General features: G+C 54.1%; 1 protein-coding gene across 2 annotated transcripts; it reads left to right on the top strand.

Moving 5' to 3' along the window:
• The first annotated feature begins 1,548 nt into the window (after nt 1-1,548).
• On the top strand, nt 1,549-21,021 carry ONECUT1 (one cut homeobox 1). Of its 2 annotated transcripts, none has more exons than XM_064388804.1 (2): nt 1,549-3,050; nt 5,301-5,513. In XM_064388804.1, exons 1-2 carry the CDS (start codon nt 1,970-1,972, stop codon nt 5,444-5,446), a joined length of 1,227 nt encoding a protein of 408 aa, XP_064244874.1. In that variant the 5' UTR covers nt 1,549-1,969; the 3' UTR covers nt 5,447-5,513. The 2 variants fall into 2 exon arrangements, with proteins under 2 accessions (XP_064244874.1, XP_064244873.1); XM_064388803.1 differs by lacking the exon at nt 5,301-5,513 and adding an exon at nt 16,564-21,021 and having other exon boundaries at nt 1,558-3,050.
• Nucleotides 21,022-21,462: the final 441 nt, after the last annotated feature.

The raw sequence follows: 21,462 nt of genomic DNA on the forward strand, positions 1-21,462 counted from the left end.
GGCCCAGACGCTCCGGTGCGAGGCACGGCCCGCGCCCCGCGGCGGGGCCACCCCGGGTCCCGCGGGCGTTGGGACGGGCAGCGGGGAAGGAGCGGGGCCAGGCCCGATGGGGCTGCTCGCCGAGGCCCCGCCGCTGCCCCGGCCTCGGCCGCTGCTGCTGCGGTGCTTTGGGCTCAAAGCGCGGGGCGAGGGCTCTCGCTGCCTCGGTGAGGCGGAGAACAACGAGACCCCGCGGGACCCCTCGCACCGAGGGGAATCTCCGCAGGCCCTGTCCGTAAAGTTAGGGCAATAACTCCGAGAAACGTAACTCCGGGGGATGATTTCAGCTGGCTGCCAGGGGACTCTGCCCCAGGACCGGCTGTCCCTGCAGCCTGCGCTCCCCGGGCCGCTCAGCAGGGCAGGGGCCCTGGAGCTCTCGGCGGAGCGCAGGGAGGGTGGCAGGGCCCCGCACAGATCTCTGCGCGGCTCCCCGGGGCGAAGCGGCTCGCCCTGCGGGCTTTGCCAGGACAGGTGCTCAGCTCCTATCCTCGCTCCATGGAAAGCACACCGGGGTGCGGCCCGAGCCCCAGCGCGGCGCAGATCCGCCCGTGTCCCCGGGCGCTGGGGACAGGCGGCTCCGCAGGGTGCCGAGAGCAGCCGCGGTGCCCCGCAGCAGCGCGGCCTTTGTGCGCCGCCGGCCCGGTGCCGCCCGCCCGCAGCCCCGCGGCTCGGCTTGGCCCGGCTCGGCCCGGCCCGGCCCTCCCGCCGCTCGGCGCCGCGCACACGCTGCACTCTGCCCGGCGTGGTTCGTTATTGTTAATGGGCGAACAATAGGCACATCTGCCCTTTCTTCCAGCATAAAGGCACCTTAGCTAACGAGGGGGGCCGGCGGGTGAGCTCGCTTGTTCTCTCTCCTCCGCCTCCTTTTCTTTCTTTTTGAAGAAAAAATAAAAGAAAACCAGCGGCATGTCCGGCTGCTGGGCGCCTCGGGACATATGCTCGCCTTGCACTGCCGGGCACGCCCGGGGTCCCCGGCGGGGGCTGCAGGGGGGCGTCCCCCCCATCGCACCGCCCGGCCGGACCCGCGGGACCCCCGGGAGGGGCGCGGGGGCTGAGCCCGGCACGCAGCGCCGCGGGGCTCCCACCGCCCATCCCCAGGCCGGGCAACGGGAACCTTCCCCGCAGGGCACCTGAGAGGAGCGATACCGGGGGGCAGGCGGCTGCGGGACAGCGTGGGTAGATAGGGCGGGGAGTGCGGGGCACACGGGGGGCACGGGGCAGGGCGGTCCGGTGTCACCTCCGGAAGCTCCCGGTGAGGCGGCTCCGCGCTCGCGGAAAACGCGGAGTCACCGAAGGGGCGGGGCGGGGCGGGTGTCCCTGCCCGGCGGCAGAGCGGGGCGGGGCGGCCCTTTGTGCCCGGGGCGGGGGCCGGGGCCGCGGGGCAGCGGCAGCTCAGCTCTGCGCGCCGCCGCGCGGGGCTCGCCCGCTAAATAGCGGCGCTGACGTCACGGGGCGGGGCGCGGCGGGCGGGGGCGCCGCGCGCAGGCGCGGTGCGGGCGGCGGCGGCGCTGCAGCACGGAGCGGAGCCGGAGCGCGGCGCGCAGAGAGAGCCATGGCTGGGGATGGCGAGGGACGCGGCCACACACCCGCCGCGGCCGCGGCTGCGGGGCCCGGCCTGAGGGAGCGGCGGCCCTAGGACCGGCCCGGCGGCGCCAGCCAGCAGCGGGGAAAAAATAATAAATACGTTGCCACAAAATAAATATTGAAAGGGGGAAAAATATAATAATAGTAATAATAATAATAATAAAACGACCGAAACCGGGAAAGCCAGCAGCCCGGCGACAGCAGCAGCAGCAGCACCGCCGCCACCAGCCCGCAGCGCTCGCCCGCCGCCGCCGGCCCGCGGGAGCAACCGGCCGCCGCCAAGAGCTCCGGGACGCCCCGCCGCCCACCAGATAGATGTGCGGTCCCGCCGCCCGCACGGCCGACGATGAACGCGCAGCTGGCGATGGAGAACATCGGCGATCTGCACGGGGTGAGCCATGAGCCGGTGCCCGCCGCCGCCGACCTGATGAGCGGCAGCCCCCACCACCGGAGCGCGGTGGCCCACCGCGGCAGCCACCTGCCGGCCCACCCGCGCTCCATGGGCATGGCGTCCATCCTCGACGGCGGCGACTACCACCACCACCACCGGCCGCCCGAGCACGCGCTGACCGGCCCCCTGCACCCCACCATGACCATGGCCTGCGAGACACCCCCCGGCATGAGCATGAGCAGCACCTACACCACGTTAACCCCTCTGCAGCCTCTACCTCCCATCTCGACGGTCTCGGACAAGTTCCCTCACCACCACCACCACCACCACCACCATCACCATCCCCACCAGCGGATACCGGGCAACGTGAGCGGCAGCTTCACGCTCATGCGGGACGAGAGGGGTCTGGCGTCCATGAACAATCTCTACACCCCCTACCACAAGGATGTTACCGGCATGGGGCAGAGCCTCTCTCCGTTGTCTGGATCGGGCCTGGGGAGCATCCACAACTCCCAGCAAGGGCTGCCCCACTACGCTCATCCCAGTGCCACCATGCCCGCCGAGAAAATGCTCACCCCAAACGGATTTGAAGCCCACCACCCTGCCATGTTAGCCAGGCATGGCGACCAACACCTCACCCCCACCTCCGCTGGCATGGTGCCTATCAACGGGATCCCACACCACCCCCATGCCCACTTGAATGCCCAGAGCCACGGGCAGATCCTGGGCTCTGCCAGGGAGCAAAACCCTTCTGTAACTGGTTCGCAGGTCAACAGTGGAAGTAATTCAGGGCAAATGGAAGAAATCAATACCAAAGAAGTAGCTCAGAGGATCACCACCGAGCTGAAGCGGTACAGCATCCCCCAGGCTATCTTCGCCCAGAGGGTGCTGTGCCGCTCCCAAGGGACGCTCTCAGACCTGCTGAGGAACCCCAAGCCCTGGAGCAAGCTCAAATCCGGCCGGGAGACCTTCCGCAGAATGTGGAAGTGGCTCCAGGAGCCGGAGTTTCAGCGGATGTCTGCTCTGCGGCTTGCAGGTGAGCCCGCTGCGGGGTGTTCGGGGCACGGCAGCGGCAGAGCGGGGCCTCGGGCCTGGGCAGGCCGCCCCGGTGCCCGCCTGTCCCTGGAGAGCAGCGCCGGTCCCCCGCTCCGCCTGTCCATTTCTCTCCCTTCCCCTCTCCCTCTCCCGGCTCGGCGCACCGGCACCGTCCGGCTCCTCCGCGCCGCGCTCAGACAAAGCCGAGCCGGGCTCGCCTGCCGCGGGCAGAAGGACGCGCAGCCCGCCCGGTAACGGGACGCCGCCGAAAGCCGCCCCGGCCGGCGGCAAGGCTGCGCGGAGGGCGAGGCGGAAATGCTTGAACGGGCGGCTGAACCGGCCCGCGGACGGGGTACGGGGGAGCCCCGGTAATGCGCCCTCGAGAGCAGTCGGTGCCTCTGCTTTGTGTGGGGGGCGGTGGGCTCAGCTCGCGGCGGGGCTCGGGGTCCCGCTCGGGCTGGGTGAGCTGGGACAGGCTCGAGTGAGCCGAGCCCGGCGGGTGAGCGGTGCCTGAGAAATGCTGGTGGCTAAAATCGTTGGATTTCTTTTTTTATTATTATTTTTTTAAACTGGTTGTAGTTACCATTAGGCCGCGCACTTTGAGTTTCGCGTGGGTGTCCCCGCGTGAGACAAGCCGGCCGTGCGCGGCTCCGCTGCTCGCAGCCTCGCCCCGCGGTCGGCGCTCGCTGCCCGGTGCGCTCCCGAGCGGGTCCCGTGTTGTCTGCTCCGAGATGGCCGTGCCGCTCCGTACCTGTGCTCTGCCGCCGCCTCCCCAACCCTCCCGCCTGCAGAGCTCGGGTTTAATATACCGTGAGTGAGGGTTTGTTAATTAAGTGATAGGTCTCCATTAATTTGTCCCTGGAGAACGCAAGACAGTCAATCCGAGTTGGAGCCAGGGTCACTGATCCGTTTCAGAGACAAAAATAAGGGAAGGGCCAAATCTTTCTCCTTTCAAAAGCACAACTGCTCTTGCGCTTTCGACTGCCGAGACGGTGACAACTTGCGACCGTTTCCCGAGTGTGCAGGGACGCAGCTGGGCCACCACCGTGCCCCGTGCCTGTTTTCGGTCAACCACCTTGTTCCAGAAACCTAAAGCAGAGCTAGGAAGGGTCCGGGGCAGGGCCTCCCTCCCCTCTGTAGCTGGCCCTTAGGTGCCCGCCGGTGGGAGGACGTTGCTCTCTTTGGCTTCCACTCCTGCGGAGCCAGTTTCAAAGGTCTGAGCTCTCAGAAAGTGCCCTTTCCGCCTTCCCTTTCTCAGCAGCCACCCCACCAGCGAAAAACCCTCGTCTGGTTGGTGCTACCCAGGAGAGGAGGATGGAGTTTGTGTTTCCAATATCCCCGTAACGATTGCTAAGGCGAACTTTCTTCGATTTGGAGCGTATTTTTTACGACAATTTGGTCGACCTGAATCTCCGCTCATTTGCATAGATCGATACTGGAAACAACCCCTGGATTCGGAGGCTGCTGGCATCCCTTTCCTGGCGCTGCCGGCCGGGGAGCTCTGCCAGCCCCGGCTGCTGCAGGCCGGGAGGGAGGAGGGAGGGAGGGAGGGAAGGAGGGAGGCGGCCGTGCTCTGCCCAGCTGCCGGGTCCGGAGGGTCCCATTGTTCGCTGCTGCCCCCAGACCGCCCCTTCCTCCAGCCACCTCAGCGCTGCCCTCTCATAAACGGATCCCGGTAATCCCGTTAGAGAGACAAAGCCTCATTATTCCGCCTTCCCTTTCCGATGAAACCCCAAAGCTGGCACCTTACAGAAACAGCTTCCCCGGGGCCAAGAGGGGTTGGCAGCCCGGGGGGGTGGGGATGCACCGCGCTGCCTCGGGCCGGGCCCCGCAGAGCTCTCCCCGCGCACCGGGGGCTCCGGGCCTGGCCGGGCGCTGCCCACCGGGGCGCCGGCAGCACGTGGGCATTTGCATAGAGCCGCGTCCCTGTCGGTGGGGCGGTCCCGGGGCCCCCGCTCCGCCCCGCGCAGCCTGCGCGCCCCTCCGCGCCGCGCTGCCGGCCGTAAATGCACAAAGTATCGATTTTATTTTGTGCAGGTTTTAAATGTGTGATGATCTTACTAAGTGGTAAAAAATCTGCCCCGATTGATATTGATGTATGAACATCAATTCAAAATAACATAAATTACTGCAGCCGACGCAAATTAAATTTCACGTCCAAATTATAACTCACTCCCGGGCGTTTAGAGAATTATCAGGTAGATAAATACCCAGAGCCGCCTTCATGTCTTCCCTTTCTGATTTCCTGCAGACAACAACCGGGAGGCAGTGAGGGGGATGGAGCCTGCTTATTTTAGGCCTCGCGGTCTCGCCTTGCACTTTATCTTGAGTATTTGCCCCTTCCAGCCGTCCCTGGGGGATTCCTACCTCCCAGATTACAGAAGCTCCGACAAATAGAAGAAAAATTGGTAGTTACATGGAAGCAGGATTGAGGTCTTGACACTTCCTGGGCTGTCTCTTGAAATGTAAGCAGAACTGCTAATTGCAAAGCTGACCTCTTCCAGCCTCCATCTTATTCATCCCATCTCCCTTCTCTTCTCTGTTCTTTTTTCCTTTGTCTGTCCCACTCTCTCTCCCCTCTCTATCACTGAATATTTATCTATTTGACTGTCTCTGTTAGTCTTCCCTCCCTCACTGACATTTGGAAGGGCTGTGAAGGGACACCGAAAAAATAAATACAATTAAAAGAAAAAGTACATCCCTTCTGCAGCCTGCTGGGATTTAAGGCTGAATTCATTTCAGTTTGTTGGATTTTTTCTTTTCGTGTGTGCGAGAAAGAGGAAACAGGAGAGGATAAAGGAAGAAAAAAAACCCGACTTTGTCTTGTTCAGGAAAAAATAATCTGCCTCGAGCCATTCATTATTGGAACTGCGACTGCCCGCCGGCCTCGCACGGACCCGCCGATGCGGAGGAAGGGTTGCGGCCAGGGAGAACGCGGCTAAGACACATTTTGCGAACGCGCCAGAGGAGTGTAAAAGGGAGCCCAAGGTTCCTTAGAATCTACTGCCGGAGGGGGTCCTGTGCCGATGTGCGCCCTCTGAGCGAGCTCGTCCCGAAGGGCCCCTCCGCGGTGTCAGCACCCGTGGGGAACCCGCGCTCGCCCGCGGCTCTCAGGAGGGGACAGGCCCGTCCCTCCAGAGCTGCTCCATGTTTGCCTGCGACCTGGCTGCTATTTTTCATAGCTGCACCTCTTTTTCCTCCCCTCCTCTTATCCTTTCTCCCTCCTCATGTGAATCCCCGCTAAGCTGAAGCCTTGGGAAGCCGGCGAGAAATTCTCGCCAAATTAACTGTAAAGAAATCGATGGGGTAATCAGAGCGTTTTCCACATTAAATATGAAATCTAATGACGCCGTTTGCACCTCTCGCCCGCCGCCGCCCCCGAGCGCGCCGGGAAGGTCTGGGCCGCCCCGGCCCCGGTGGCCTCATTAGGGGCTGTTTAATATTTACCCTGCGGGCACTTTGCATAAAGGCGTTTGCATCAGGGAGGCGGGGGGCATCGACCGGGGCCTTCACCGGCGACATTCCGAGCGCGGACCGGGCCCGGGGGAGCGCCCTTCCCCTCCCGACCCTGCCCGGGCCCGGCTCGGCGCACCTCGGCTGCTGCCGGTGCGGGGCTCGGGCCGAGGCAAGGGGACTGTCCCGGAGGGATCGGAGGGTGGGAGAGCAGCCGGAGCAGTCGTGCCCGGTGCGCAGCCGGGGCAGCGCTGGGGCGCACTTGTTTGCCGGCCGTGTCCTTCGGCGGGATTGATTTACAGCCGCGTTTGCCCTTCGTTAATGTTTGCCCAGCGGGAGGAGGAGCGGGGCCGGGCGAGCCGCGTTCCTCCGCACCGGGCCGGTCCCGGCGCAGCCCCCGCCCCCGCAGCGCGGCTCGGCCCCGCTTGTTTGTTCGTGCGCTCGCTCACTCGCTCGGCTGTTTGTTTGTTTGTTTTAATTACCCGCCGCGTGGCGGGGCGGCACCCGGGGGCCGTGCCCCGGTCCCACCCTCGCTGCCGTTTGAATCAAACAACAGGGCGGCTCCCGCCCGTGGGTGCCGCCGGGGCCGCCCCGGGTCACACGGCCGGGCTGCGGGCGATGCCCGCCCCGACCGGCCGGGGCCATCGCGCCGTCCGCGGCCCTCGCTCGTCGCCCCTCGGTTCCCGGGGGTTCTGCGCCATCTACTGACCGCCGGCGGGCGGGAGCGGCCCCGCCGGCCCCGGCACCCCGCCCGCACCGGGCAGCGGCGGCGGCTCCGCGGAGCGCGGCGAGCGGAGGGCCCCGCGCCGCGCCCGGGCTGGCTCCGTCCCCTCGGTCCCCGCGAGCGCGGAGCTAGCGAGGCCCTGCTCGAGTTCAGCACCACGAACAGCGACCGGCCCCGCTGCCTGCCGAGCTCCGCCTCCGACCGGGCGGCCCCGCTCCCGGGCGAGCCCCGGGGCCAGGCCAGCCCCCGCCCGGCTCGTGGACGAGGCCAACCGTAACCCGGGCGCAGGTGCTTGCTGAGCCTCCCCACGGCTCCGGCCCCGATGGGGAGCAGCATCGCATCGATTATGCGTAGCTGCAGCCGGCAATTAGCGGCGCGGAGCTGCGGCGAGCGGCGGGCTGAGCGCACGGGCTGCCCGCGGCGGGAGCGGCCCGGATCCCGGCAGGGCAGAGCCCCCAGGGCGCCAGTTTTGGGGATCAGTGCCTCCGAACGGGTGCGTGGCCAGAGGGGAAGCGAGCTTCCCTCAGCACGGTAACTCAGCCAGAGGGGTCTGGGTACCCCAGGAGGAGAGGAGAGGTGCGTGGCACCAGGATTGTGCCCGCTGCAGGTGACACCGGTAGGGAGCCCGGGCTCCTGCGGGTCTACAGCTGGGTTCTGGCGTGTGCGATTTGCCTTTCACATAAGCAGGAAGGAACGTGATAATCAGAGATAAAATCATCTGGAAATCCATAGGCAGGTATTCTGGCTTTGCCTGTGCCGGCATTAAACCACCGCTCCCGCTTTGCCTCAGGCAGCCTTCACCTGTCCGTGTAGCCGAAGGGTCCGCATAAACTCCACCCAAGGGACAAGAACTCCTCCGGGGGGTTCTGAGGTGACTGAAGTGTAGGAGCTGTTGCTGAAGTGCCGGTGAATTTCACCTGAAGACTGCAGGCAGCGAGGGGAGTTTTTCCTGAGGAGCGACCGGGACCCAGCATGGCCGCGTGCCGGGCGCTTCCATGATCAAATCGATAAATGTAGATTCGCGTTTCAGACATAAATCTACCTGGATTAATCATACACGAGACAGAGAAGTGACCGATGCTGACAGACTCTCTTTGGAAACGCAACTGCCTTGAGCCGTTTTGCTTAAGAAGTCAGTTTTATTATGCTGAAAGATTAATTTATAGGAACAATTTATTAACTGAAGAGTAGTTTTCATTTCCCTCCCCCTCCCCCATTTTAGGGAGATAGGAAGCCTCAGTGGTGACATTTTCCGCACAGCCCAAACGGAATTAAAGCTGGATGCACGGCTGCTGTTCTCAGGGGCGCGGGCAGCACCGCGGGGCACAGAGCAGGCGCTGGCTGCTAGAAAAGCTGCTGCTTCCGATAGAGCAAAGCAGGGAATCGGATGGCACGGCGGGCTCTTCCTTAACACTTGGGTGCAGAAGTGAGCCCGGGCTCAGGTTTTGGATGTTTGTAGGGTGCAGAATTCTGCACTCGTTGCCACATGCATTAGAAACCCGTCGATAAGAGCTGAGCCACAGGCGGGAGAGTTGCCCGCAGCCCCTTTTCCCCCATTCCTCCCGCACAGGCAGGCTGCCAAACGGCTTCCTAAATGTCCCCCCGAACCGGAGGAACTTCTTTATGTCATCACTGACTCATTTCTCCTTTATTTGAAACATATCTCGTTATTTTTAATATTTTGGAATTGACGGAGAACTTAAAAATTAGAGCCGGGTAAGCGGCAGCCGGCAGGCCGGTCCTTAGGAGCGGAACCGGAGAAACGACCCGGGTTTTTCAGTGAGTGTGGCAGTGAAGGTTTTGCGACGGACTGCGTCGTTTCCACCGCTCGGAAACTCAATTCTCGGCTGCTGTAGCAAAGTCTCTGCCTGGGGATGCGGGAGGGGGGAATGTGCCGGAGTCAGCGCCCGAACGCCTCGGGCCCGCGGGGGGACTCGCTCCCGCAGCGGGCCGGGCCAGGGGAGCCGGTGCGGCCCCGCACCCGCTCTGTGCCCGGGCCCGACACGGGCGGGGCTGGCGGGGCGGGAGATGCGCAGGGTGCGAAGGGGCACGGCCAGGTGCGCACGGGCGGTGCCGCCGGCCGGGGGGGCCGGGGCGCGGAGGCGGGGCGCGGCGCATAAGCGGAGCGGAGCACGACGCGAGCGGGTGGCGTTTCCCGGCTTGCGCCATGCGGAGCGGAGCGGCCGGCTCTCCCCAGCGGGATGCCGCGGATTGGAGCGGTGCGGAGCGGAGCGGCAGCGCGGGTGAGGGGCCCGTGGCGTGGGAATGCCTTAGGGAACCCGCGGTGCGGTGCGGCGGGATGCGGTGCGGCCCCCGCTGTGCGGTGGGATGCGGTGTTTTGGGAGGTGGTGTGGAGCCTCGCGGTGCAGTGCGGAGTCTCGCGGTGTGGTGGGATGCGATGTGTTAGGATGTGGTGCGGTGGGATGCGGTGCGGTCCCCGCGGTGCGGTGGCATGCGGTCTATTGGGATGCGGTGCGGTGGGATTCAGTATGGTGGGATGCGGTGGGATGCGGTGCGGTGCCGTGGGATGTGATGCGGTATGTTGGGATGCGGCGCGGTGGAATGCGCTATGTTGGGATGCGGTGGGATACGGTCTGTTGGGGTGGGATGTGGTCTGTTGGGATGCGGTGCGGTGGGATGCGCAGCCCCGGGATGCGGTATGTTGGCACGCCGTGCGGAGCCCCGGGGTGCGGAGCGCAGCCCGCGCTCCTCCCGCGGCGCTCGGCGGGGCGCGGGCTCCTCCCCGCGGCCGGGGCCCGCCGCTGCGGCTGCGGCGCGGGGCGGGGGGGCCGGAGCCGGCCGGCGCGATTAAAATATCGATGTCGTCGCAAAAATCGTTCATTAAGGCAATTTAATCTTTGCTATTAAATGTCCTTTCAATTCATTTGGGGTAATTAAGATGCAGTTTAAGTGATTAAATTCTAATTACTTATGCTAGGCAAAGAAATATTTGTCACAGTAATATGGTTAACTAAAGACCTAGCTGAAGAATTTTAACATTTGCTTTAAATGATATCGCAGGGAAATCAGGTGCTTTCCCCTGATTGATCCACTCAGCAACACATTCTGTAAGGGTGATGTCAGTTTGCTGAAGTGGTTACGGATCCATCAACACGAAGTTTGTGTAAACCCCTGGATCCCGAACTGCTGAGTCAGCACTCCTCAGCCAGATTCACTTCATTATTCCAGGGCCAGCAAATTAAGGTCACTCATTTTAATACAGTGCCCAGGAGTGAGATGTTTACCGTTCTGGCTCAGCTGGGATCTGTGTGTTGGCTAGGTGATGTCATCCTGTGAGCTTCCCATACACAAACGTATTTTCATCTCTTCTGATGTCACGAAACAACAAAAGAGTATTCTCTGGATTTGATGGCAGAGAACTGCGACAGAGATCAAAAGATCTCTGGGTATTTGGAAACACCTACACCCTGAATAAGCATAAATACAAAACACTAGATAAACAAGTGCCAAATGCTAAATAATGCCAGGGTTAAAAAGAAGTCATTCAGTGTGATCTCAGACATTTCAGAGTAGATCATGCTCTTTTCAGTTGGAAGGAAAAAGCTTTGGGGAGCAAGCCATGTCACCAGGTAGGCTTTCATCACTAAAAAGCTGTGCAGGGCTTACCCACAGTGGGAAGCTGAAGGGAATGCTCTTTCAAGCCTCAGTGCTGTCTGCAGCCTGCTGCAGCGGGAGCTCATGGCCACGAGCCGCCTCCATGAGCGGAGGCTGTCTCACACAGCGCCTTTCCAGGGGAATTCCATTCCCCAAGCACCTTTGAAGAACCTGGGGCAGTGCAGGGGACACTAAACTGTGATGTGTCAGAGTGAATGTCACCCAGCTGTTGTGGTTATGATCCAGGTCTAACAGATGTGCTTGGGTTTAGTTCATGAGGGGACATCTAACCCTCAGGTGTCCTGTGTCTCATATGCCCCTTTATTTTGTTTTCATATGCCCCCAAATATGAAGTTTTTGATAATTGGGAGAGGTCTGTTGTTCATGTGTCTCTCTGCAAGCCCCAGAGGTGTTATTCACATGATAAGGATGTAACTTATCACACTTTATTGTGTGTTATTGCCACCATGAATTTACCATAAGCTTTTGGCTACCTGTTTCCACTGAGCTGTTGTAGCCAGCGTGATTAGAACTATCTGTGATGGCCAAAGTCCTGCAGCAGTTCCAGCCTCCTGTGGAAGCAGAAAAATTGCTGCTTTCTCTACCAGAAGGTAGAGCCTCCCACAGAAGAATAACCTTCAGGATATTCTCCAGTTAATACCAGTGAAGTTTTCCCTCTCCACACATGTTATTGGATACTGTGTGATGTTTCAAAACCAGAAGCAGATGATTTGGAAAGGGATTCCTGGGTGGACGCAGTTCAGACTATAGCTGAACTTTCTAGACCTGACACAACAGAGATTAGAAAATACATTTAAAGAGAGACTTCTAAAAGGGCTTTTTATGTCTTTAAGACAGCCCTGTGCACATGAGGTTGGGATAACCAAAAGACTTTTGCAGGAGGAGGGGTAAAAGACATAATCTCATACAAAGCACTTGGTGGCCCTCAAGTAATAATGGCTTGTGGTCAGCAGTGGCCCAGGCCAGAGCTGGAATCGTGACCTGTCACCTCAGGGTGCAAGGCCTCGTGTCCCCTCACTGGTGACCCGCACACAGCCTCCTCTCTGTGCCCACAGGCCCTGAATGCAGCATGGCTGGGGAGGCACTGTGTGTGTGTCCCTGGCTCAAGCAGAGGAGCAGAGAGCTCTCTGTAAGCAGCGATGCCCTGTGTGCATTGGCTTTGTCCCCCCAGGGTGAGGAGGCTGTGCCCAGGCGCTGGTGGCTGCACCCTGCCCTTCCAGGAGCCGCTCTGTTCCCCTGCTGCTGTGCCCCCTCTGCTGTGTCCCTGCTGCCCTCCCAGGCACTTTGCACAGGCCAACACGCAGCTGTGGGCACTGTGTGCCCTGTGCTGGGGCTGTGGGCAGCGCTGCAGGTGGCAGGGTGACCCCAGAGGACATGGCTGCTGCCTCAGCCTGCCTGTGCTGGGGAGGGCACAGCTCTGCCGGTGCCAGGCCTGAGACCCCAAATCCACCAGCTGCACTCCTCCATCCCCTGTCTGAGAGCTTGTTCTGTGGTGGCACAGTGGGACACCAGCTGAGCAATGCCTCTCTCAGGGAGAGTTGCCCTCTGACATCCAAAAGTAGCCGCAGGGCTTGGGGCAGGGTTTGCCCAAGTGAAATTTTCCATTGCTGTTCCCTCTGCTTCAGTGACAGCTGTCCAGAAAAGCAACCAGCAGAGCTTGTGGTGCTATTTTATTATGTTCACAAACCAAACCAGAACCCAATGGAAATTAGGTTTATTGAGAGCATCACCAGTTTTATTCTTTGCTCCTGTTTTTTAGAAAGGAAAACTGGAGTTTGCCAGAAACAGCTAGGCACATGTGTACACACCACATGCTCCTGAAAATTGGTGTATAGTAATCGGGCTTTTTCTTCAATTTTAAAAAGAAATCCATCCTCTGGGGATGAAACACTAGATCAAGCATCAGGGTTAACACCTGAGCTTACTATAATCTTGACTTTTAGACTGACTGAATAATGTTGTTCATATCACAGATAGGCAAAACATCCTCTTCACTGCCTCGACCTAAAGATGCAATTAGTGCATTTTCACAGGGGACAGGGTGCTGTTCACACCCCTGGCAGGGCAGAACTAATCCCACTGTGCTGCACCCAGCTGGGGGCTGCAGAAGAGACTCAGCAGACACTGGAGCTGCAGAGGTGGGAGCCCACATCTGCACCGTGCCCAGGCAGCTGGGCCTGCCTGCCACGTACAGACCTCACAGGGTCTGGCAAGTTTACTTGCCCAAATCCCTCGGGTGACTCACAAGGAACAAAGGGAGGCAAAAATAGATTGATGGGTTGTGTCAGGAGAATTGCAAGTGTCAAAAATATCTGTTGCTCAGGGCAGAGGAAGATGGAAGTGACTGGGGGAGGCCAGAGTTCAGGACTGGATTTATAAGGCTCCTTCTGGCACTGATAATATTACATTGTCATATCTGCACGTGTGTTGCCAGAGTCAGGGTGACTCTTCCTTTATCCTCTGCTTTTCTCTTTTCTTAACAAGATTTTCTTAAAGGCTTTTTCAAAAGGCATCACATGGAGCATCGCTCAGCTGGGGCACCCTGGAGACAAAGCACAGGGCTGCCTGCAGCAGGGAGTGAGGGCAGGGTGCCAGCAGGTGTGTCCTGGGGGAGGTGCACACCTCTAGGGAGCACAGCACCCTGCAAAGCACCTAAATTCAGTGTCTGTGCTGTGGGAGAGGGTCCCCTCACAGTGCTCAAGGGCAGGGGCACAAGAAGGACATCAGTGCAAATTACTGTTATTATCTTCTGCTGTGTAAGATAAAAGAGAGATGGAGTGTGTGATAAATCGCTGTGAAGACAGGCTCTGGTGTTTTATCCAAAAAAGCCATTTCAGTGATGTCTCTGGGGCCTGACCTCAGTGGACATTAGGGGAGGAGCTGGCACTGGGGCAGGACCTGGCCTGAGCAGGCACAGCTGCTCTGCCTGGGTGTGACCTGGCTCAGCTGCTGTCAGACAGCCTGGCAGCCCCACCTTGCCAGCCCTTGCCTGTGAGCTGGCCAGCCTCTGTTCCTGCTCTGGATCTACTCTCCTCTTGGAGCAGATTTTATCCCGTGGTGTACATTTGTTCTCTGGCAAGCTGGAAGCTACAATTTATTATTAAAATTGATTGGCTCCAGTGCAGGGGGAACGATCGCAAGGAAACCCTATTACAGTTTTTCATTATCACTATTATTTATTTTTAAGTGCTATTAATATTCCTGAGCCTGGACAAGGCAGAAGATGAGAGGTGGTATCCACCTCTGCTGCTCACAAGCTGAGGCCTGGCAGTGCAAGGGCTCTTGGAACAATTGAGTGTGTTGGGAAATTTTTGCCCTCAATCTACCTCTGGCAAATGCTAATGGAAGTAGAGCTGAAAATATTTGCAAAAAAAGTAAAATAGTCTTATTTGTATCATAGACTCGATAGGTTTTATTTTTTTTCTCCCTAGTAATGAGCTACTTTTTCTTACCTCTGTGATGTCACTAGCATTTATTAAGATGATTTTGATACAATTGAAGTTGAGGAACAAGGTATGTTGTAACTCTTGGGGACACTGTCTATGGAAATAATTGTTCAGGAATATTATATGTCAGGAAATGAGCACAAGTTCAGTAAGACAATGCGTTATGCAAGCTAATTTCCCAATAGATGGATGTTTTTTTGTTATTCCCTACTATTTCAGAGAGCTCATGTAGCAGCTTGTGATAGAAGCCCCAGAGGCTCACATCACTAATTGAGCTGGCTTTGTACCTACTGCTGGGGCTGTCATTTGTGATGTGATGATTCACACTGAAGCATTGCACAGCACTGACTTGGATCACGCTGTCTGTGCCATTAGGATTTTGTGACAAATTATGATCTGGACGGAGTATCTAGGCAGAAGATGGAATTTGTGTAGCCTTTGAAAAAGGAAGGTGTAAAGCAGCACGAGCAGAAATGAAGCACAGAAAATGTTGTCTGCACCTGGTTTGTCTTCTTTTCTGCCTGAGCCTGTTCACAGGGGCAGCCAGAGCTGGAGGCTGGGGCTGTGGTAAAGCTGAGCTCCTGCAGATGCTTTCCCAGGAATTTCTGATTATCAAATAGTCAGACACGTATAAAAGACTGAAATGCTTTTGGTATCCTCATTCTGAATATTTGTCAGTAAAAACCAGACTATTTGCAGCAGTATTTTTAACCCTTGATTTGCCCATGTTAGCCTCCAGTGGGGATGCAGATTGTTTCAGCAGGAACCAATCCCCACAGTGAATTCAGCAGTTTGGCTTCAGCAGGGGCTCGCGTGCATCAGGAAACCTGGTTTTTAGCCCAGAAGCTCCACGGTGTTTTAGAGGTCAGGATGTAACTTCAAAGTGTTCTTCAAAGGTTTTCAGATAAAAATACCTGTAGGAGACATGAGCTTGGCAGCCCAGTCTATTTGATTGATGTGTGATTTCTCATGAAAGAGTATGTGGCTGGAATATATATTGTTAGGGACCTTTTCAAAAGCCTCTCCTCAAAGAGAACTGAGCCACCAGTGTCTGGGTCCCTGCCTGGGCCAGCAGAAGGAGCCTTCACAGCTCCTGGCTCCTGATCTGTGCAGTTCCTTAAATACAAAAGGTGGATGACTATTTTTATAGCTCCCACGAGCAATGAAACCTTCATGCCAGAGCTGGCTCTTGGTAGTAACAGAAGTTGTAGAAAGGACCTTTGCAAAGCAATTTGTTGTTTTCATTCCAATAATCATGGTGTAAGTAGAGATACTGCACAAAATTCTTCGTGTAGTCAGTACTGATCTCCACAGAAGCCAGGACTAGACAGACCCAGAGAACAGAACATCATATTGCCTTCAGAAACACATCTCTCAATCAGAATTAAAGGACATTGTTAGAGAATGAAGGAAAATGGAGAGCTTCAGACCATTTTGAAAGTGAGGCAGAGGAATCTGCCCTCCCAAGGAAGCTTTTATCCTAGCAAAATGCTAAGATGAGCTGGCAGACAGTCAGAGGCTGACAGGGGGATCTGGGAGTCTCCTTCACATCCCATCAGATCCTGCCTGGAAGGTGATCTGGGAGGAGATTTCAAATTGCAAGCACCCTTTATTAATGTAGAGCAAAATAACATTCTCAAAGGGAAAGAAGGGATGATAGATGAAATAAGGAGCAATTCTATAAAGAAGATTTATATATACCATTTTTTTCCTATACCATTGTTTTTCTATACATTTGTTTATACCATTGTTTTTCATGACAAAGCATGTTTTATTTTGTTCAGAATACATTTGGCCTGTAAGACTGTAGTAGCATCCTGCTTTCTCACAGTTCCTTAATTCTCAGTCAACAAAAAGCTACAGAAGTGGATTGAAAGCAACTAATAATGGTGGAAAGGATGACCAAGGTTAACTTTAGAGTTCAAAATTCCAAACTACCAATCCAATAATTGAAATTCCACTCAACCTCCTAGAGATATTAAATAGTTACATTCTCAGCACTAATGGGTAGTATCAAAATGTAAGTTCCCAGTAATAGCATTTGCTGAGTTTTAACAGACAACAACAAAGGTATTTTCTAACTTTTACTCCTTATACTTGTAATACATTTATAATGAGTTAGAGATTTAAATGTCCCACATCCTGTCCAAATTCAGAAGCTGACATGACCAGTCCTTTTTCCCTGATTTGCCCTGTACTGTGCTCCCACACACTCCTCTGCCAGCCCTCTCTAACTGTCCTCCCCTTTCTTGCAGCGTGCAAGAGGAAAGAACAAGAACACGGCAAGGATAGAGGGAATACACCCAAGAAGCCTCGGCTGGTCTTCACTGACGTCCAGCGTCGAACTCTACATGCAATATTCAAGGAAAATAAGCGTCCGTCCAAAGAATTACAAATCACCATTTCCCAGCAGCTCGGGTTGGAGCTGAGCACCGTCAGCAACTTTTTCATGAATGCACGGAGGAGGAGTCTGGATAAGTGGCAAGACGAGGGCAGCTCCAATTCAGGCAACTCATCTTCTTCATCAAGCACTTGTACCAAAGCATGAAGGAATAACCACGAACTAAAACCTCGGTGGAAAAGCTTTAAAAATAAATAAATAAATAAATAAAGACAGACCAGGACCTCAAAATAGCAGGTTTATACTTAAAACTATTTGAAAAAAAAATATTTATAAGTCCAAAGAAACCAAAGACTTATTTCACCTGCATTGTGACTTTGTTCTAAGACACACACTTTAGTAGGATGACGACTTGCAAAAAACAGAGAGGAAGAAGGAAGCGAAATGGAGGGAACGGAACGGAAAGCAAAGAGAAGAGGAACAGACCACTGGTCTTACACCTTTGCCCATTATCATCTTCACCGTACTTGGCTGTTTAGTGGTTTGGAGCATAGTGATTTCCTGTCATTGAGCAGACATCTCTTTGGATACAGCTCTTCACGTCCACAGCACTTGCCATGGAGGTGTCAGTGTGTCCGTACTGCGCGCACGCCAGTGGGTAGGGACTTAGGGCTGGTCTCCAGAGAGGGCTGTGCCAGGGCACGGCCCGCAGAGCGTGGAGTCGTCTGAATTCCTTGGAACGGTAGTGTGATTGTTGCTGTTTCACTGTTTGAACTTGGCTGGTGCAATGCCTTGAAACGAGTTCAAACTAGGCAAAGAAATTTTGAATGGTACCTAAACCAGTGCATTCTCTTTGTTTGTTAAGGAATGTTCAGATTTTAAAAAGGAAAACTATTCCATCCATAAAAAAATCGACTAGCTACCAAAGAACACATTTAATAATTGTATTGCAGGTATTTTATTGCAATGATTTTAATATTCCAAAGCTATTTTTACACAAATACTATGTAGAGTTATAGGTATAAACTAATCTAACTGTATAACACATAAAACTTGTAATCAAGACTGTTATTTGCAATTAGTAAAACCACATTATCGTTTCTTTCTGTGATTGGCAAGAAAGAATGTCACCCGAGGAGATCACAGCCCCTGGAACCGAGCACAGGATGCTGCTTCCATTGAACTCAGTGAGCCCTTTCCTCACTGCCTTCAACGGGAGCACAAGGAGGGGCCGCGTGTCAGAGCGGCGTGTGGCACTGTGTGTGGCACTGTGTGACATTGTCCCCAGGCTGCAGCCCGGGCCCTGTGTTCCAGAGTGGCTCAGCTCTGCCATCTAGCCTGCGAACAGGAGACCTGAGGCACTCAGGATGCAAAAAAAATGAAACGAATTGAGGGATGCAAAACCACAGGGCTCGGCGTCTGATCAATACTCATTGACATTAGTGAGCTTTTTTTTACCTATCGACTTTACCAGGCAAAGGAATAGTAACAGCTTTGACGGCTCGTGGTCCTTTCCTCCTGGAAACAGTGGTACAACATCAGTTAACGTGGGAGGAGCTCCGAGGGGAGCTCCAGGAGTGCTTTTGGAAGGAGGAATTGTGATCTCTCTGAAGTCAAGGGCAAAATTCCCGTGACACCGAGACACAGCCCGATGTTTTGTGGCTCTGTATCTGTGTACAGCAGGCTGAGCTTCTGCACCGTGCATTCTTTCTTGCTCATCTATTAGTCAGGATAATGCATTAAATAGTTTGAAGTTTGTAGCTGAAAAGCTTTAAACGCTCTGTTGCTAACAGACCCATAGGAGAGAAATCATCCCGTTCCTACCCTGATAAAACTAAAGAGAAAAGTGTGAAATATCTGCATATTAAATTATAATGTAAGGGGAAAATAGGCTTTAAAAACCATACATGTGCCTGTTAGATTTCTAACTGGTATTTCAAATTACTGTAGTAATTATGCTAGGTATATTTAATTCCAAAATAAGCAAATATGCAGGTATAGGCCCAATGCAAGGACTAGAAATAGGTAATCTTACTTCCAACCTTTTTTTTGTTTTTAAGGAAAAAAAAAGACAAAGGAAAATTCAAGGTAAACTAGAATCCAAACACTATAAACAGTAGCAGATACTGGTTGGGGGATGAAGCCCATCCAAAATACCAGTGACACCAAAGTAGAGCAATTTTTGTAGCACCAGTTGTTTCCCAAGAGGACAGGGTCTAGTCAAGGTTCAGGGTTTATTTCCCCCCAGTGTTTAGAATACAGGTAAAATATCTCTTTATTAAAATAAAGTAAAATAAAATAACCCCAATATTTTTGGCACTGAATATTTCTCCGTATTTCAGTATGTTAAACTCACGTTAAGGCTGACAAGGCAATTGTCTATGAAAATGGCATCTAATCTGGACTTTTTTTGAGTCTCTAGCTTACCTTAAATTTTAGAAAGCTTTCTTTTAAAGTGTTCCATCCCCATGGAGACATAATTGACATGGAAACATTGATAAGCTCACATATAAAGTACCTTATGAATGCAGTCTCATTAGTGTAAGGTTAATAAAGGACAGTGATAAGTAACTGGTTTAGTTTTTTCCAGCAAAACACTGCTTTGTAACGTACCTATAGTTTAGAGAATAAAGCCTTATTTATTTAAAACTTGAGAATTTAAAAATGCAGGGAAATTCAAAGTACATTGCCGCATTTTTAGTATTTCCATTATATTGTCTTTATAGACTACTTGCTGAAACCAAAGAGAACTTTCATACCAGCATTAAATTTGCACCCAATATGCAATTTCAGGATCTGTGATACACACACATGCAAGCCCCTAAGCAGGACTGTGTATATGTACATGCACACACATTTTGATGGGGTGTATGTATGTATGTATACACGTGCACACACGTGTCCACACACACCAAAACTGATGCACAAGTTGTAGATTTTAAGTGTTTTGGGTTTTTTACATGTCTGTTTAAGTAGATATAATAAACCTTTTGGTTTTCTCTAAGCCATTAGGAACAAACCACTCTTCCCACGAGCAATATGCGCCTCATACACTGAATAGGCAAAGAACACAATTTCTTTCAATTTCCTTCAGTTTCCTTCAAAACATGAAGCAAATAATTCTGGAACTGCTCAGTCTACCTGGAAGGCTGTGTTACCTCTGAGCAGACTGCCCAGCCACACCGACTGAAGCACGGACAGGTTACCTGGTGCTCCCTTGCTCTGACTGGTGCCATTACTCAACAGGGCATCCTTGAAGGGGAGTTTCCTCTGATGCTGCATTTAACATTACCCAGGAAACCTGTCTCTGCCTCTTAGTGTCAGTATTTCAGCTCACTAAATTCCTGACAAAATGGATATTCGTTTCAAATTCGACAAGAGGATCTAAAACTCTGCCAGGAAGGATTAGGAGAGGGAGCAGAACCCAAAACAGTTTGGGAGCATCAGGAGATGGGGCTTCAGTCAAAGGTGACTCCAAGGGCATTAGGAACATGCATTCAGCTCACAGGCTGCATCCAAACATGACCGCAGTGACCCACGGGGGGAGGCTGGCCGAGAGGTGAACTGTCCTCATCCATCCCCATTGTAAATGGCATCATTAGATTTTTAGGAAAAAAAAAACAAAACAAACTTAAAAAAAAAAAAAAGTCCTCCCACAGCCTGCCCCAGAGCTCTCCTTCAGCCCCGTGTGGCTCTCCAGGGCCGCAGCCTCCTCTCCTTACTCAGGTAAAGCAAACCCCACCAGAGCCAGCCAGCAACGGGGCTGCTGCTTGAGAGGTTGCTCCTGCACAGCCCAGGCCAGGAGCAAATTCCCAAGCAGCCGGGGTGGCCTGGCATGAGAGCAGCCCCAGGGCTGCCCCTGGGCACCACGCTTCTCCTGGAGTCCAGGACAGGGCCGTGGTGGTGGGCACTGCCCCAGGGCTGCTGCTGCCCCAGGGCTCACAAACACTGCTGAGCTTATACCAAAGAGTCTTAGGACACCTCTCCTCACCTGAGTTGTAAACAGGACATTTTTACCCCAAAAACGTTCCTTCTTTCTACTACTCTTCCTCCTATCCTCCTCCTCTTCCTCCTCCTTTGTACATAGGGATGAAAACTATGCATTTAGCAAACAAAGAGAAAGCACTTACCCTTTTCTATCTCACTGCGTTTGGGTGCATTCAAAGGCCCAGGGGCTAATTTTGAGACTTTGCTTAGCCTCCTGGTTTATTATTGTGGTGTGGTTAGCTTTACAATACATTTGGTAACTATTTGCTAAAGACAAAGAAGCAAAAGGTAAGGAATAGCTACTTCCACGTGTTAAAAAAAAAGAAAAAAAAAAGAAAAAAAAAGTGTGTAAAGATCTACTATTTATAGTGTGAACCAAAGACGCTACCTCACTCGATTTCCATTGGTGATTTTAATCACATTGATGATACCAAAGAATACCAAAGATTTTTCATGCACGGCCTTGGTCTGGAAAGGGAACTCATCCTCCTTCTTACCCCCATCCCCTGACCCCCTTCCTCACCTTCACTCAGTGTGTAACCTTGTCTTCATTCTTAGTGGTAATGCTAATAACCTTATGAATACATCTCTTGCTACAACTGCTACTACTGACGATGATAAGGATAATAATAATAATAATAAAGCTCTTGGCAAACATGTTGCAAACTTTGTAAACTCATAGGACGAGTGCCTTGCTTGAACCAAAGTGTTAAACCGCTGTTGACCTCTTTATCTCTCACCTTATACTCTTTGAATACCTCAGCCTGTTAGAAAGGCCACTAATGAAAAAAAGGAATAATTCTTCACCGTGGTGCTTTTTGCCGTG

This window comes from Passer domesticus, chromosome 14, assembly GCF_036417665.1.
Source record: "Passer domesticus isolate bPasDom1 chromosome 14, bPasDom1.hap1, whole genome shotgun sequence".
NCBI lineage: Eukaryota > Metazoa > Chordata > Aves > Passeriformes > Passeridae > Passer > Passer domesticus.

Excerpts from the sequence above, each read along its gene's own strand:
- ONECUT1 (XM_064388803.1), top strand. The coding sequence starts at position 1,970 with ATGAACGCGCAGCTGGCGATGGAGAACATCGGCGATCTGCACGGGGTG. Across the intron at positions 3,051-16,563 it reads GTCTGCTCTGCGGCTTGCAG|CGTGCAAGAGGAAAGAACAA; the intron begins GTGAGCCCGCTG and ends CCTTTCTTGCAG.